The 14,919-nt window shown below is 44.3% G+C and overlaps 1 protein-coding gene across 3 annotated transcripts in view; it reads left to right on the top strand.

Moving 5' to 3' along the window:
• Nucleotides 1-14,919, top strand: part of LOC139386603 (kelch-like protein 24) — a 58,554-nt gene that overhangs the window by 14,104 nt on the left and 29,531 nt on the right. For all 3 annotated transcript variants that reach the window (XR_011629080.1, XM_071132288.1, XM_071132287.1), the window contains 2 exons: nucleotides 3,521-3,705; nucleotides 11,437-11,555. Coding sequence is in view for 2 of the 3 variants with exons in the window: in XM_071132288.1 (XP_070988389.1) it covers nucleotides 3,521-3,705; nucleotides 11,437-11,555 (304 nt within the window). In the remaining variant the exon portion in view is untranslated. The remainder of the gene's footprint in view (nucleotides 1-3,520; nucleotides 3,706-11,436; nucleotides 11,556-14,919) is intronic.

Here is a 14,919-nt window from a genome sequence, read left to right as displayed (position 1 = left end):
TGTATTCTGTGTTACATGTTAGAGTATGTATGATGTCTTTATGTATTCTGTGTTACATGTTAGAGTATGTATGATGTCTTTATGTATTCTGTGTTACATGTTAGAGTATGTATGATGTCTTTATGTATTCTGTGTTACATGTTAGAGTATGTATGATGTCTTTATGTATTCTGTGTTACATGTTGGAGTATGTATGATGTCTTTATGTATTCTGTGTTACATGTTAGAGTATGTATGATGTCTTTATGTATTCTGTGTTACATGTTAGAGTATGTATGATGTCTTTATGTATTCTGTGTTACATGTTAGAGTATGTATGTGTCTTTATGTATTATGTGTTACATGTTAGAGTATGTATGATGTCTTTATGTATTCTGTGTTACATGTTAGAGTATGTATGATGTCTTTATGTATTCTGTGTTACATGTTAGAGTATGTATGATGTCTTTATGTATTCTGTGTTACATGTTAGAGTATGTATGATGTCTTTATGTATTCTGTGTTACATGTTAGAGTACGTATGATGTCTTTATGTATTCTGTGTTATGAGTGTTGAGTGTAAGTGTTAGCAGATAAGTGTTAGCAGATAAGCGTTAGCAGATAAGTGTTAGCAGATATGTGTTAGCAGATAATTGTTAGCAGATAAGTGTTAGCAGATAAGTTTAAGTCTTTATAGCCACATCTGCTATTTTAGACATCACTGGTTTCAACAGAGCTTTTCTCCCATCACTGGTTTCAACAGAGCTTTTCTCCCATCACTGGTTTCAACAGAGCTTTTCTCCGGTCTGTGGAGTTGTCTGGGTTAAGTATTATTTGACGCTGGGTGCCAGTTAGCTAGCAGGGAGGTGACGTGTCTCTTAAGAGTGCTGTGTCAGTATCCAGGCAGATCAGAACAGGCGTGGAGCCTGCCTGCCTGTCTGTCTGTCTGTCTGTCTGTCTGTCTGTCTGTCTGTCTGTCTGTCTGTCTGTCTGTCTGTCTGTCTGCCTGCCTGCCTGCCTGCCTGCCTGCCTGCCTGCCTGCCTGCCTGCCTGAATTGTGAATCCCCACCCCCCCAACCGAAGGAGTTCACGTCATAGCCCTGGCATGCACTTTTCAAACAGTGAGGCAGATAGGGCACCACCATTTACTGAGGTCATTGATATTCAGTGGCCTTTAGTAAGTTATTTCTGTTCTTAAGAACATGTATTTTGAGTATTTTGCCAGGTAGATAAGTACAATAAGTACAGTGGAGCTGTGTTGTCTGTGTTCCTCTGTAGTGGTGCTGTGTTATGTAATGTTCCTCTGTAGTGGTGCTGTGTTGTCTGTGTTCCTCTGTAGTGGAGCTGTGTTGTCTGTGTTCCTCTGTAGTGGTGCTGTGTTGTCTGTGTTCCTCTGTAGTGGAGCTGTGTTGTCTGTGTTCCTCTGTAGTGGTGCTGTGTTGTCTGTGTCCCTCTGTAGTAGAGCTGTGTTGTCTGTGTTCCTCTGTAGTAGAGCAAGTTTAACAGGGCAGCAGTAGGATAATGTCATCTACAGTCTCTGACTGCATGGGTTCCAATGTAATGCCATACCTCAGGCTTTCCCTGTAAGTTCACAGTCTGGTCTAGAGGGAAAGAGTTCAGTGTTTATATCTTTCCCTGTAAGTTCACAGTCTGGTCTAGAGGGAAAGAGTTCAGTGTTTATATATTGTGCTCTACATGTCCTCAAGTGTGCGCTATCAATCTACCCACAAGGCATGCCTGGAAATGTGTGTGTGCTGTGTTGTCTGTGTTCCTCTGTAGTGGTGCTGTGTTATGTAATGTTCCTCTGTAGTGGTGCTGTGTTGTCTGTGTTCCTCTGTAGAAGAGCTGTGTTGTCTGTGTTCCTCTGTAGTGGTGCTGTGTTGTCTGTGTTCCTCTGTAGTGGAGCTGTGTTATGTAATGTTCCTCTGTAGTGGTGCTGTGTTGTCTGTGTTCCTCTGTAGTGGTGCTGTGTTGTCTGTGTTCCTCTGTAGTGGTGCTGTGTTGTCTGTGTTCCTCTGTAGTGGTGCTGTGTTATGTAATGTTCCTCTGTAGTGGTGCTGTGCTGTCTGTGTTCCTCTGTAGTGGTGCTGTGTTGTCTGTGTTCCTCTGTAGTGGTGCTGTGTTATGTAATGTTCCTCTGTAGTGGTGCTGTGTTGTCTGTGTTCCTCTGTAGTGGTGCTGTGTTGTCTGTGTTCCTCTGTAGTGGTGCTGTGTTGTCTGTGTTCCTCTGTAGTGGAGCTGTGTTATGTAATGTTCCTCTGTAGTGGTGCTGTGTTGTCTGTGTTCCTCTGTAGTGGAGCTGTGTTGTCTGTGTTCCTCTGTAGTGGTGCTGTGTTGTCTGTGTTCCTCTGTAGTGGTGCTGTGTTATGTAATGTTCCTCTGTAGTGGTGCTGTGTTGTCTGTGTTCCTCTGTAGTGGTGCTGTGTTGTCTGTGTTCCTCTGTAGTGGTGCTGTGTTATGTAATGTTCCTCTGTAGTGGTGCTGTGTTGTCTGTGTTCCTCTGTAGTGGTGCTGTGTTGTCTGTGTTCCTCTGTAGTGGTGCTGTGTTGTCTGTGTTCCTCTGTAGTGGTGCTGTGTTGTCTGTGTTCCTCTGTAGTGGAGCTGTGTTGTCTGTGTTCCTCTGTAGTGGTGCTGTGTTGTCTGTGTTCCTCTGTAGTGGAGCTGTGTTGTCTGTGTTCCTCTGTAGTGGTGCTGTGTTGTCTGTGTTCCTCTGTAGTGGTGCTGTGTTGTCTGTGTTCCTCTGTAGTGGTGCTGTGTTATGTAATGTTCCTCTGTAGTGGTGCTGTGTTGTCTGTGTTCCCCTGTAGTGGTGCTGTGTTGTCTGTGTTCCTCTGTAGTGGTGCTGTGTTATGTAATGTTCCTCTGTAGTGGTGCTGTGTTGTCTGTGTTCCTCTGTAGTGGTGCTGTGTTGTCTGTGTTCCTCTGTAGTGGTGCTGTGTTGTCTGTGTTCCTCTGTAGTGGTGCTGTGTTGTCTGTGTTCCTCTGTAGTGGTGCTGTGTTGTCTGTGTTCCTCTGTAGTGGTGCTGTGTTGTCTGTGTTCCTCTGTAGTGGTGCTGTGTTATGTAATGTTCCTCTGTAGTGGTGCTGTGTTGTCTATGTTCCTCTGTGTTAGTGCTGTGTTGTCTGTGTTCCTCTGTAGTGGTGCTGTGTTATGTAATGTTCCTCTGTGTTAGTGCTGTGTTGTCTGTGTTCCTCTGTAGTGGAGCTGTGTTGTCTGTGTTCCTCTGTAGTGGTGCTGTGTTATGTAATGTTCCTCTGTAGTGGAGCTGTGTTGTCTGTGTTCCTCTGTAGTGGTGCTGTGTTGTCTGTGTTCCTCTGGAATAGTGCTGTGTTATGTAATGTTCCTCTGTAATAGTGCTGTGTTGTGTAATGTTGCTCTGTGTAGTCTTTCTGTGCTGTCTTATTCCTCCACAGTGACTAGTGTTAGGTTTATTTTGATGAGTCTTGTTACTGTATTGTTGGTTTATTACTGTCCTCTCTCGCTTTCTCTCCCCCCCTTCCATCTCCCTCTCTCCACCTTCCTCCATCCCTCTATCTGCAGGTCGACTGGCTACTCAGAGGTGATTGTGGTGGTGGGGGGCTGTGAGAGGGTGGGAGGGTTCAACCTGCCCTACACAGAGTGTTACGACCCTGTGACAGGAGAGTGGAAGGCCCTAGCCAAGCTCCCAGAGTTCACCAAGTCAGAGTACGCCGTCTGTGCCCTGCGTAACGACATCCTTGTCTCAGGTGAGCTCCTCATCTGTTCGCTGACAGTCTGCCATCCTAAACAACAATTAGTAGTCATGGAATATGTCATCATGAAAGAGATCAGGAAATACCAGGAAGTATACATGGGAACCATCTGCTTCAATTGGTTAATTGTAGTAACATCCTTCCCTTGTGTTATCTGCTGAATGACCAGAGATAGCTAGAAGGATTGGATAGGGCTCTACCTATCACTATCACCTATCCTTCCAGTCCAGATGGCCATTAATAGAGACAGGAATCGCTGATCCGACCAGGAAAAAGGAAAAACTCAGTCATTGAAGAAAGGAGACCCGCTAAGGGAATCATTATTTGACAGCCTATTGAGACACAGCTGTAGAGTACTCAGCTATGTCTTCCCTCTCTTTGGAGTGAAGAACAGGGACTAATGTATTTTTTTGCCATGTCTTTTTTTTTTCTTTTATAAGAGGAAAATGTGAGAGCAACATCTGGACAGAATCTGCAGGCGCAGTGCCCAGGGAGGCCCTTATTGGCCAGCTCACTCATTCCATCTCTTCCCATTGGCCAAGAGTCAGGGTCACACGGCTCTTTGCACTTTATAGCTTTCGAGGATAAAATTGCTCAAAAACGCTGATCTATAGTCAGTCTGAGTCTTACCCTCTAATGGCTGAGGTTAGGGTTTACGGAAGGTAAGCTGTTCCTAGATCTGTGCCAATGGGGAACTTCTACCCAGGGCCTTTATAGCCTTTTGACCGGGCTGGTTAGTACTGGGAGAAGTGTGCTGACCAAGTGTGGCGCAGACTGCCCTTTTTAAAGCCTCACTGGGCCCAAGTTTAACAGGGCAGCAGTAGGATAATGTCATCTACAGTCCCTGACTGCATGGGTTCCAATGTAATGCCATACCTCAGGCTTTCCCTGTAAGTTCACAGTCTGGTCTAGAGGGAAAGAGTTCAGTGTTTATATCTTTCCCTGTAAGTTCACAGTCTGGTCTAGAGGAAAAGAGTTCAGTGTTTATATCTTGTGCTCTACATGTCCTCAAGTGTGCGCTATCAATCTACCCACAAGGCATGCCTGGAAATGTCAACATAATGTCCCCCTCTCTCCCTCCCTCCCTCTCCTCTCCCTCTCTCTTTCGGGTTATTCATTCCTCCTCTTATTATTTATGACCCTCTATCTCTCCCTCTCCTTCTTTCTTTCTCTCCTTCCTTCTCTTGCTCTCTCTCCCTCTCTCTCTCCTCCCCTATCTCTCTCTCTCTCTCTCTCCTTGCCTCTTTCTCTTTCTCTCTCCTTCCCCTCTCTCTCTCTCTCTCTCTCTCTCTCTCTCTCTCTCTCTCTCTCTCTCTCTCTCTCTCTCTCTCTCTCCCTCTCTCTCTCTCCCTCTCTCTACCACCCTCTATTTTCTTCCTTCTGTGGCTCTCACACACATACTCTGGTGGGTGTCCATCAGTACAGCTGCAGTAAAGCCCAGTTTGTCTGAACCGTGACTGTGACCATGACCCTAAACATGATTCTGGATGGGACAAGTGACTGCATACTTCAGCTCACAACACTCACTGTCTATGACCACAATATGACCTAACGGTTCACCTCTCCACTCACCGTTGTGGGAATCCTAACCTTGACCACATTAACCAACCCAACGAAAAGTAATTTCACTGGATTCTAACAAATCCAGGAATTCCAGAAGACACCATTGATTGTATTTGACAGTAGTTGGAATGTTCAGAATAACTCAAAGATCAAATGTAACGATCTACTGTACTGTACACACATTTCTGAGAAAGCTGTCCAATAAAATCACCTTTTCATCCCGTGTCTCGGCATGCCCCTCTCTTTGACTTTTCCTAAGGGGTGTTTTTACCGCCACGGTCTGTCCTCCTGTGTAGGAGGGTGAACAACATTTCCTTCCTGAGAGAACAGACCTGGAAGCCTAATGAGTAGGTTCAATGTCATGGTGTACTTTAAAGTATTAAAAGTTTATTTGTTTCGTTTTGTCTTGAAAACAACTGGTTCTCATCATATGCTCTGTTTGTTCTATGGAGATAGACAGAAGTTTATTTGTTTCGTTTTGTCTTGAAAACAACTGGTTCTTATCATATGCTCTGTTTGTTCTATGGAGATAGACAGAAGTTTATTTGTTTCGTTTTGTCTTGAAAACAACTGGTTCTCATCATATGCTCTGTTTGTTCTATGGAGATAGACAGAAGTTTATTTGTTTCGTTTTGTCTTGAAAACAACTGGTTCTCATCATATGCTCTGTTTGTTCTATGGAGATAGACAGAAGTTTATTTGTTTCGTTTTGTCTTGAAAACAACTGGTTCTTATCATATGCTCTGTTTGTTCTATGGAGATAGACAGAAGTTTATTTGTTTCGTTTTGTCTTGAAAACAACTGGTTCTTATCATATGCTCTGTTTGTTCTATGGAGATAGACAGAAGTTTATTTGTTTCGTTTTGTCTTGAAAACAACTGGTTCTTATCATATGCTCTGTTTGTTCTATGGAGATAGACAGAAGTTTATTTGTTTCGTTTTGTCTTGAAAACAACTGGTTCTTATCATATGCTCTGTTTGTTCTATGGAGATAGACAGAAGTTTATTTGTTTCGTTTTGTCTTGAAAACAACTGGTTCTTATCATATGCTCTGTTTGTTCTATGGAGATAGACAGAAGTTTATTTGTTTTGTTTTGTCTTGAAAACAACTGGTTCTTATCATATGCTCTGTTTGTTCTATGGAGATAGACAGAAGTTTATTTGTTTCGTTTTGTCTTGAAAACAACTGGTTCTCATCATATGCTCTGTTTGTTCTATGGAGATAGACAGAAGTTTATTTGTTTCGTTTTGTCTTGAAAACAACTGGTTCTTATCATATGCTCTGTTTGTTCTATGGAGATAGACAGAAGTTTATTTGTTTCGTTTTGTCTTGAAAACAACTGGTTCTCATCATATGCTCTGTTTGTTCTATGGAGATAGACAGAAGCCAGAGTGTGGTAGCCTGTAGAGGGCTCCCGATTGGCGCAGCGGTTTAAGGCACTGCATCTCAGTACTAGAGGCGTCACTACAGACCCTGGTTCGATCTTGGGCTGTATCACAACCGGCCGTGGGGCGGCACGCAATTGGCCCAGCGTTGTCCGGGTTAGGGTTTGGCCAGTGTAGGCCGTCATTGTAAATAAGAATTTGTTCTTAACTGACTTGTCTAGTTAGATAAAGGTTAAATTGAAAAAAAGTTAAAGGCTGTTTACTATGCCTCCATCTACTTTGTCCTATCCTCCGTCTTCACCTAAAATAATTGTCAGATGGCATCCATCATTATCACCCCCCCCCCCCCCCCCCAGGACATTTGAGAACATACAGCAGCTCCTGTCCGTTCTATGGCATCAGGATCAAACACTAGCCTGTATATTGATAGTAGTGTCAGTACCTCAGAGGTTTGTCAATGGGCAACATGAATGCAACCAATAAACCGGCTTGGCTGAATGAAAAAATTAAACCAACACATTTGTTTTTTCTGGCTAGTCTCTGAGGTTATGTTGCTGCCCACTACAGTACACAGCTAGTCTCTGAGGTTATGTTGCTGCCCACTACAGTACACAGCCAGTCTCTGAGGTTATGTTGCTGCCCACTACAGTACACAGCTAGTCTCTGAGGTTATGTTGCTGCCCACTACAGTACACAGCTAGTCTCTGAGGTTATTTTGCTGCCCACTACAGTACACAGCTAGTCTCTGAGGTTATGTTGCTGCCCACTACAGTACACAGCTAATCTCTGAGGTTATGTTGCTGCCCACTACAGAACACAGCTAGTCTCTAAGGTTATGTTGCTGCCCACTACAGCACACAGCTAGTCTCTGAGGTTATGTTGCTGCCCACTACAGTACACAGCCAGTCTCTGAGGTTATGTTGCTGCCCACTACAGTACACAGCTAGTCTCTGAGGTTATGTTGCTGCCCACTACAGTACACAGCTAGTCTCTGAGGTTATGTTGCTGCCCACTACAGTACACAGCTAGTCTCTGAGGTTATGTTGCTGCCCACTACAGTACACAGCCAGTCTCTGAGGTTATGTTGCTGCCCACTACAGTACACAGCCAGTCTCTGAGGTTATGTTGCTGCCCACTACAGTACACAGCCAGTCTATGAGGTTATGTTGCTGCCCACTACAGTACACAGCTAGTGTCTGAGGTTATGTTTCTGCCCACTACAGTACACAGCTAATCTCTGAGGTTATGTTGCTGCCCACTACAGTACACAGCTAGTCTCTGAGGTTATGTTGCTGCCCACTACAGTACACAGCCAGTCTCTGAGGTTAAGTTGCTGCCCACTACAGTACACAGCTAGTCTCTGAGGTTATGTTGCTGCCCACTACAGCACACAGCCAGTCTCTGAGGTTAAATTGCTGCCCACTACAGTACACAGCCAGTCTCTGAGGTTAAATTGCTGCCCACTACAGTACACAGCTAGTCTCTGAGGTTATGTTTCTGCCCACTACAGTACACAGCCAGTCTCTGAGGTTATGTTGCTGCCCACTACAGCACACAGCCAGTCTCTGAGGTTATGTTGCTGCCCACTACAGTACACAGCTAGTCTCTGAGGTTATGTTGCTGCCCACTACAGCACACAGCCAGTCTCTGAGGTTATGTTGCTGCCCACTACAGCACACAGCCAGTCTCTGAGGTTATGTTGCTGCCCACTACAGTACACAGCTAGTCTCTGAGGTTATGTTGCTGCCCACTACAGTACACAGCTAGTCTCTGAGGTTAAGTTGCTGCCTACTACAGTACACAGCTAGTCTCTGAGGTTATGTTGCTGCCCACTACAGTACACAGCTAGTCTCTGAGGTTATGTTGCTGCCCACTACAGTACACAGCTAGTCTCTGAGGTTAAGTTGCTGCCCACTACAGTACACAGCTAGTCTCTGAGGTTAAGTTGCTGCCCACTACAGTACACAGCTAGTCTCTGAGGTTAAGTTGCTGCCCACTACAGTACACAGCTAGTCTCTGAGGTTAAGTTGCTGCCCACTACAGTACACAGCCAGTCTCTGAGGTTATGCTGCTGCCCAGTACACAGCCAGTCTCTGAGGTTATGTTGCTGCCCACTACAGCACACAGCCAGTCTCTGAGGTTATGTTGCTGCCCACTACAGTACACAGCCAGCCTCTGAGGTTATGTTGCTGGCCACTACAGTACACAGCTAGTCTCTGAGGTTATGTTGCTGCCCAGTACAGTACACAGCCAGTCTCTGAGGTTATGTTGCTGCCCACTACAGTACACAGCCAGTCTCTGAGGTTATGTTGCTGCCCACTACAGTACACAGCCAGTCTCTGAGGTTATGTTGCTGCCCACTACAGTACACAGCCAGTGTCTGAGGTTATGTTGCTGCCCACTACAGTACACAGCCAGTCTCTGAGGTTATGTTGCTGCCCGCTACAGTACACAGCCAGTCTCTGAGGCTCTATAGCCACCCTCCCTTAATTATGGGTAAACACCTATTCTAAGCCCAACAGACCGTGACGGATTGAGAAATCATTTCATTTCATTGTTACGAGATAAGCCCTAGCATTGTATGAAGTCTTTTTTGTGAATTCAGCTGCTCCTCAATTGGAGCAGGTGTGGAGGATTGACATGAAGATGGGGCTTCTGATCTTAATGTTTACCAGCTTAGCAATTATATGTTATGTATCATATATTGTCATTAAGACACATGATTATACTGGTCATGGTCATGAATATGACTTATCATCTGATTTAGTTGCTTCCCACTGGGCACAGATGTCAATTCAAACAACGTTGAAAACTGAACCAGCTGTTTGTTTAGAGGAAATCAGTTTCCCCTGAGCCAGTAGGATGATTCTGATGAGAGTTTTCTGTTTATGACACTCAGCATTCATGTCAAGTCAGAGGGAACTCGTGTACTCTTGAAAAACCTGACCTACTTCTCGACTTCTCTCGAAAACATAGTCATGTTAAACAGCAAAATAGTAAAACATGATTTGTTGAACTGTCTGTTTACACTTCATCTATTCTGCTGTTTTTATTGTGTTAGCAAAAACAGCCTGTTGGTTTAGTGATGTCTTTGTTTTTACATGGATCACTGGGGCCTTTTGATTGACTCAGGCTGTGCAGTAACATCAGGCAGGTGCTGAGAGAGAGAGAGAGAGAGAGAGAGGAATGGAAGGAGAGAGAGAGGGGGGGTGGAAGGAGAGAGAGAGAGAGAGAGAGAGAGAGGAATGGAAGGAGAGAGAGAGGGGGGGTGGAAGGAGAGAGAGAGAGAGAGAGAGAGAGAGAGAGAGAGAGGAATGGAAGGAGAGAGAGAGGGGGGGTGGAAGGAGAGAGAGAGAGAGAGAGAGAGAGAGAGAGGAATGGAAGGAGAGAGAGAGGGGGGGTGGAAGGAGAGAGAGAGAGAGAGAGAGAGAGAGAGAGAGAGAGAGAGAGAGGAATGGAAGGAGAGAGAGAGGGGGGGTGGAAGGAGAGAGAGAGAGAGAGAGAGAGAGAGAGAGAGAGGAATGGAAGGAGAGAGAGAGGGGGGGTGGAAGGAGAGCGAGAGAGAGAGAGAGAGAGAGAGAGAGAGGAATGGAAGGAGAGAGAGAGGGGGGGTGGAAGGAGAGAGAGAGGGGGGGTGGAAGGAGAGAGAGAGCAATCAAGCGAGTGATAAAGGGATGGAGAGAGACTGAGAGAAAGAGGGATAGAGTGAGAAAAATGTATTGTGTCAGAGCTTGCTAGCAACATGTCTGCAACCTGGTTGGCTTAGCTATACGTTGTTGTTGCTTCTCGCCAAGGAGAAGAGAGAAAAAAACAGTTCCTTCAAGTACATGTTTGCCCAGAGACAGGGAGTAGAGAATCATCCAACTGCTGCTCTATAAAGAACAAAGAGATCCTGTTTCTCTTTTATAGTGTTGTAATGGGCCAGGGTGTGTGTCTGTGTGTGTGTTTATGTGTGTGTTGTATTGGAAAGCCCTGTAATTTATTCTTCTTCTTTTTTAAAGTCAGGTTGCGTGTGTTTTTTTGTTTGCTCAATGTCAAAGTAGACTTTGATCAGCAGGATTACCCATAAAGCCTAGCTCAAATGTTTTACTTAGATTAGACAGTGTCAGCTGTGCCTTACCAAATGTGACCTTGACATTTGAGCCCAAACACATAACCCATGCACAGTTTGGATGTTGTTCAAGATCAACTTATTCTATTTATGAAGACATGTTTTTATTAGATCAATTTGGATTGAATTGGCACCAAGGACTGAATTTAGGAATGATTCTGGCTTTGGTTTTTGGGTTCTGCTCTCAGGCAATACAGTTTTCAGGTGCGTAAAACCAGCCAAAGAAAACAATGACAAGACAACAAAATGACAAAGTTGAAACACAGGTGTAGCAGAGGTGGTTCGGTGAACTGTACTCTCATATGATGAGTCACCTTGCCTGAGACCTTTGTGCTACCTCCCAGTGTTAATGTCTAGGCTTTAGCTGAGTAGGCTAACACCAACCAGAGTCACAGACTCTAGGCTAACGGACTCCGGGCTAACGCCGGGCTAGCGGACTCTGGGCTAGCGGACTCTGGGCTAGCGGACTCTGGGCTAGCAGACTCTGGGCTAGCAGACTCTGGGCTAGCAGACTCTGGGCTAGCAGACTCTGGGCTAGCAGACTCCGGGCTAACACCAGCCAGAGTCACACAGACTCCAGGCTAAAAGACTACAGGCTAACACGACCAGAGTCATACAGACTCCAGGCTAACAGTGTTGTGTGTGTCTGCGTTTGTGTGTTTCAGGGGGTCGTATCAATGGCAGAGACGTGTGGATGTACAACTCCCAGCTCAACCTGTGGATCAGAGTGGCTTCACTCAACAAGGGACGCTGGAGACACAAGATGGGTGTCCTACTGGGGAAGGTAAGCAGATTACCTAACCCCCCTTTATTTACTCCTCTTCCTGTTTGTGTTCATTGTCCCCACATTGAAATCTGGGAGGGGACTGTGGATCTGTCTCCGTCTGTTAGTACGTTCGTACGTTCGTCACACGCCATATCTCAGACAGCACTGGCCCCATTTTGACAAAACTTGCGTGAATAATGCATCTTCCCATAGAGATCTGGCATTTACAAAATTACCGATTGGCCAGATGGTGATGCCATAACAAGCGATTGAAAATGCATACTTTGAAGGATCACACCCCTCACTGTTTGACCTAAAGTCATGACATTCGGTACATAGGTCCCTCTCCTCACAAGGAACACATTTGCATCAGGGGACCTATAAGATCAGGGGACCTCTACTCCTCTGGCACCGAAGGACCGATCATTACAAAACTTGATATGTGACATCTATGGACAAAGGACCCTCAACGCAATATTTTCCAGACTAGTACCTAAAACAACATGGCCACTATTGATCAATAAACATTTATGTGGGCGTTGTCTGGCACATAAGTGCATATAAATCAGTCAAGGATATTTGTATTTAACACAATTTGGTACACATGTTGCAAACACTGTCAAGACTCAACATATGCAAGAACATTCATATCGACCATCCGGTGTCGCTACAATGGAAACATGTTTTGTTGCTGTCATTATAGTCTAGTTTGAATTGTTGTCTCTAATTGGCCCAAGGGCTGCATCATTCTTGGGGGACTGTTGCCTTGTTTTTGTTATTGTTATTCACTATGTATTCCTTATATATCCATTATCGTTCTCAATGCTGGGCAAAGTACATATATATGATCTTAATTTGATCACTCTTGTTGCTGAGAATTTCCTTTTTGGTATTTTTTAAGGACCCCCTTAGGTGTTGCAAAAGCAGCTACTCTTCCTGGGGTCCAAAAATAGAAAAGAGGCCCTAGAGAGCTGCCCTGCGGTACACCACACCCTATATGTTTGGCATTAGAGAAGCTTGAAAAGCCATAAAACATATGTTTCTCAACAATAGGTTATGGTTAATAATATCAAAGGCTGCACTGAAATCTAACAGTACAACTCCCACAATCTTCTTATTATCAATTTCTTTCAACCAATCATCAGTAATTTGTGTCAGTGCTGTACATGTTGAGTGCCCTTCTCTATAAGCATGCTGAAAGTCTGTTGTTAATTTGTTTACCGAGAAATAGCATTTTATTTGGTCTAACACCATTTTTTACTAAGAGCTGGTAGCAAGCTCTTGTTAATTTACTGCTGCTCTATAATTATTTGTTACTTTAATTCTTATTTTATTTTTTTCTTATCTATTGTTTTCTTAACACTTTTCTTAAAACTGCATTGTTGGTTAAGGGCTTGTAAAGTAAACATTTCACTGTCAGGAATACCTGTTGTATTCGGCACATGTGACAAATATAATTGGATTTGATTTGAAGCTGACATGTCTGCTGTTAGAACCAGTAAAAGCTGCTTCACCACTCTTGGGTAGTGGAATGACTTTGGCTTCCCTCCAGATGAGCCTCATGATTTACATAAATGAACTGAAAACACACAATAACGCATAGCAGTATTAACAGTTAATGTATTAACAGTTAACATATTAACATCTTGTACTTTTAATGTAGCCTAATTTTGCCCAGCTAATAGCCTAACCACCAGTCATGCAACATTATCGATTTAACATCCTGTTGCTGCAGGATTATTTTGCTGCGACGCTCCTTGTCAAATTAAGATCCGACATCTGTAAGCAGGTGATCTCCCTGTACCTCTCAATGGGATCATTTAGTCCTATTTGAAAACTTGAAGGATGCATCCTTACTTTATCCCCTTCCTTGAATCACTTATTTGACATGATTGAGAAATTGTAGCAATATTGAACATTTGGACATACAGTTGAAGTCGGAAGTTTACAGTGGTGGTGAAAAGTTTTGAGAATGACACAAATATAAATTTTCGCAAAGTCTGCTGCCTCAGTTTAAATTATGTCAATTTGCATATACTCCAGAATGTTATGAAGAGTGATCAGATGAATTGCAATTAATTGCAAAGTCCCTCTTTGCCATGCAAATGAACTGAATCACCAAAAAACATTTCCACTGCTCTCATGTCCTGACCTTAGTTCCTTTTTTATGTCTCTGTTTTAGTTTGGTCAGGGCGTGAGTTGGGGTGGGCATTCTATGTTTGTAGTCTAGGTTTTGTATTTCTATGTGTTTGGCCTGGTATGGTTCCCAATCAGAGGCAGCTGGTTATCGTTGTCTCTGATTGAGAACCATACTTAGGCAGCCTGTTTTCCCACTATGAGTGTGGGTAGTTGTTTTCTGTCTTTGTGTGTCTGCACCAAACAGAACTGTTTTGTTTGTTCCGCTTTGTTGTTTTTTTGTTCTAGTGTTCAGTTTCTTTATTAAATTTACTGTGAACAAGTACCACGCTGCACCTTGGTCCTCTTCACCTTCTTCCACCTACGACAACCGTTACAACTACATTTCAGCCCTGCCACAAAAGGACCAACTGACATCATGTCAGTGATTCTCTCGTTAACACAGGTGTGAGTGTTGACGAGGACAAGGCTGGAGATCATTCTGCCATGCTGATTGAGTTTGAATAACAGACTGGAAGCTTCAAAAGGAGGGTGGTACTTGGAATCATTGTTCTTCCTCTGTCAACCATGGTTACCTGCAAGGAAACACGTGCCGTCATCATCGCTTTGCACAAAAAGGGCTTCACAGGCAAGGATGTTGCTGCCAGTAAGATTGCACCTAAATCAACCATTTTTCGGGTCATCAAGAACTTCAAGGAGAGCGGTTCAATTGTTGTGAAGAAGGCTTCAGGGCGCCCTAGAAAGTCCTGCAAGCACCAGGATGGTCACCTAAAGTTGATTCAGCTGCGGGATCGGGGCACCACCAGTACAGAGCTTGCTCAGGAATGGCAGCAGGCAGGTGTGAGTGCATCTGCACGCACAGTGAGGTGAAGCCTTTTGGAGGATGGCCTGGTGTCAAGAAGGGCAGCAAAGAAGCCACTTCTCTCCAGGAAAAACATCAGGGACAGACTGATATTCTGCAAAAGGTACAGGGATTGGACTGCTGAGGACTGGGGTAAAGTCATTTTCTCTGATGAATCCCCTTTCCGATTGTTTGGGGCATCCGTAAAAAAAAGCTTGTCTGGAGAAGACCATCAGTCCTGTGTCATGCCAACAGTAAAGCATCCTGAGACCATTCATGTGTGGGGTTGCTTCTAAGCCAAGGGAGTGGGCTCACTCACAATTTTGCCTAAGAACACAGCCATGAATAAAGAATGGTACCAAAACATCCTCCGAGAGAGACTTCTCCCAACCATCCAGGAACAGT

This window comes from Oncorhynchus clarkii, chromosome 28 (genome assembly GCF_045791955.1).
Source record: "Oncorhynchus clarkii lewisi isolate Uvic-CL-2024 chromosome 28, UVic_Ocla_1.0, whole genome shotgun sequence".
NCBI lineage: Eukaryota > Metazoa > Chordata > Actinopteri > Salmoniformes > Salmonidae > Oncorhynchus > Oncorhynchus clarkii.
The sequence above is the reverse complement of the archived record's forward strand: the minus strand, read 5'-3'. Positions and strand labels throughout refer to the sequence as shown.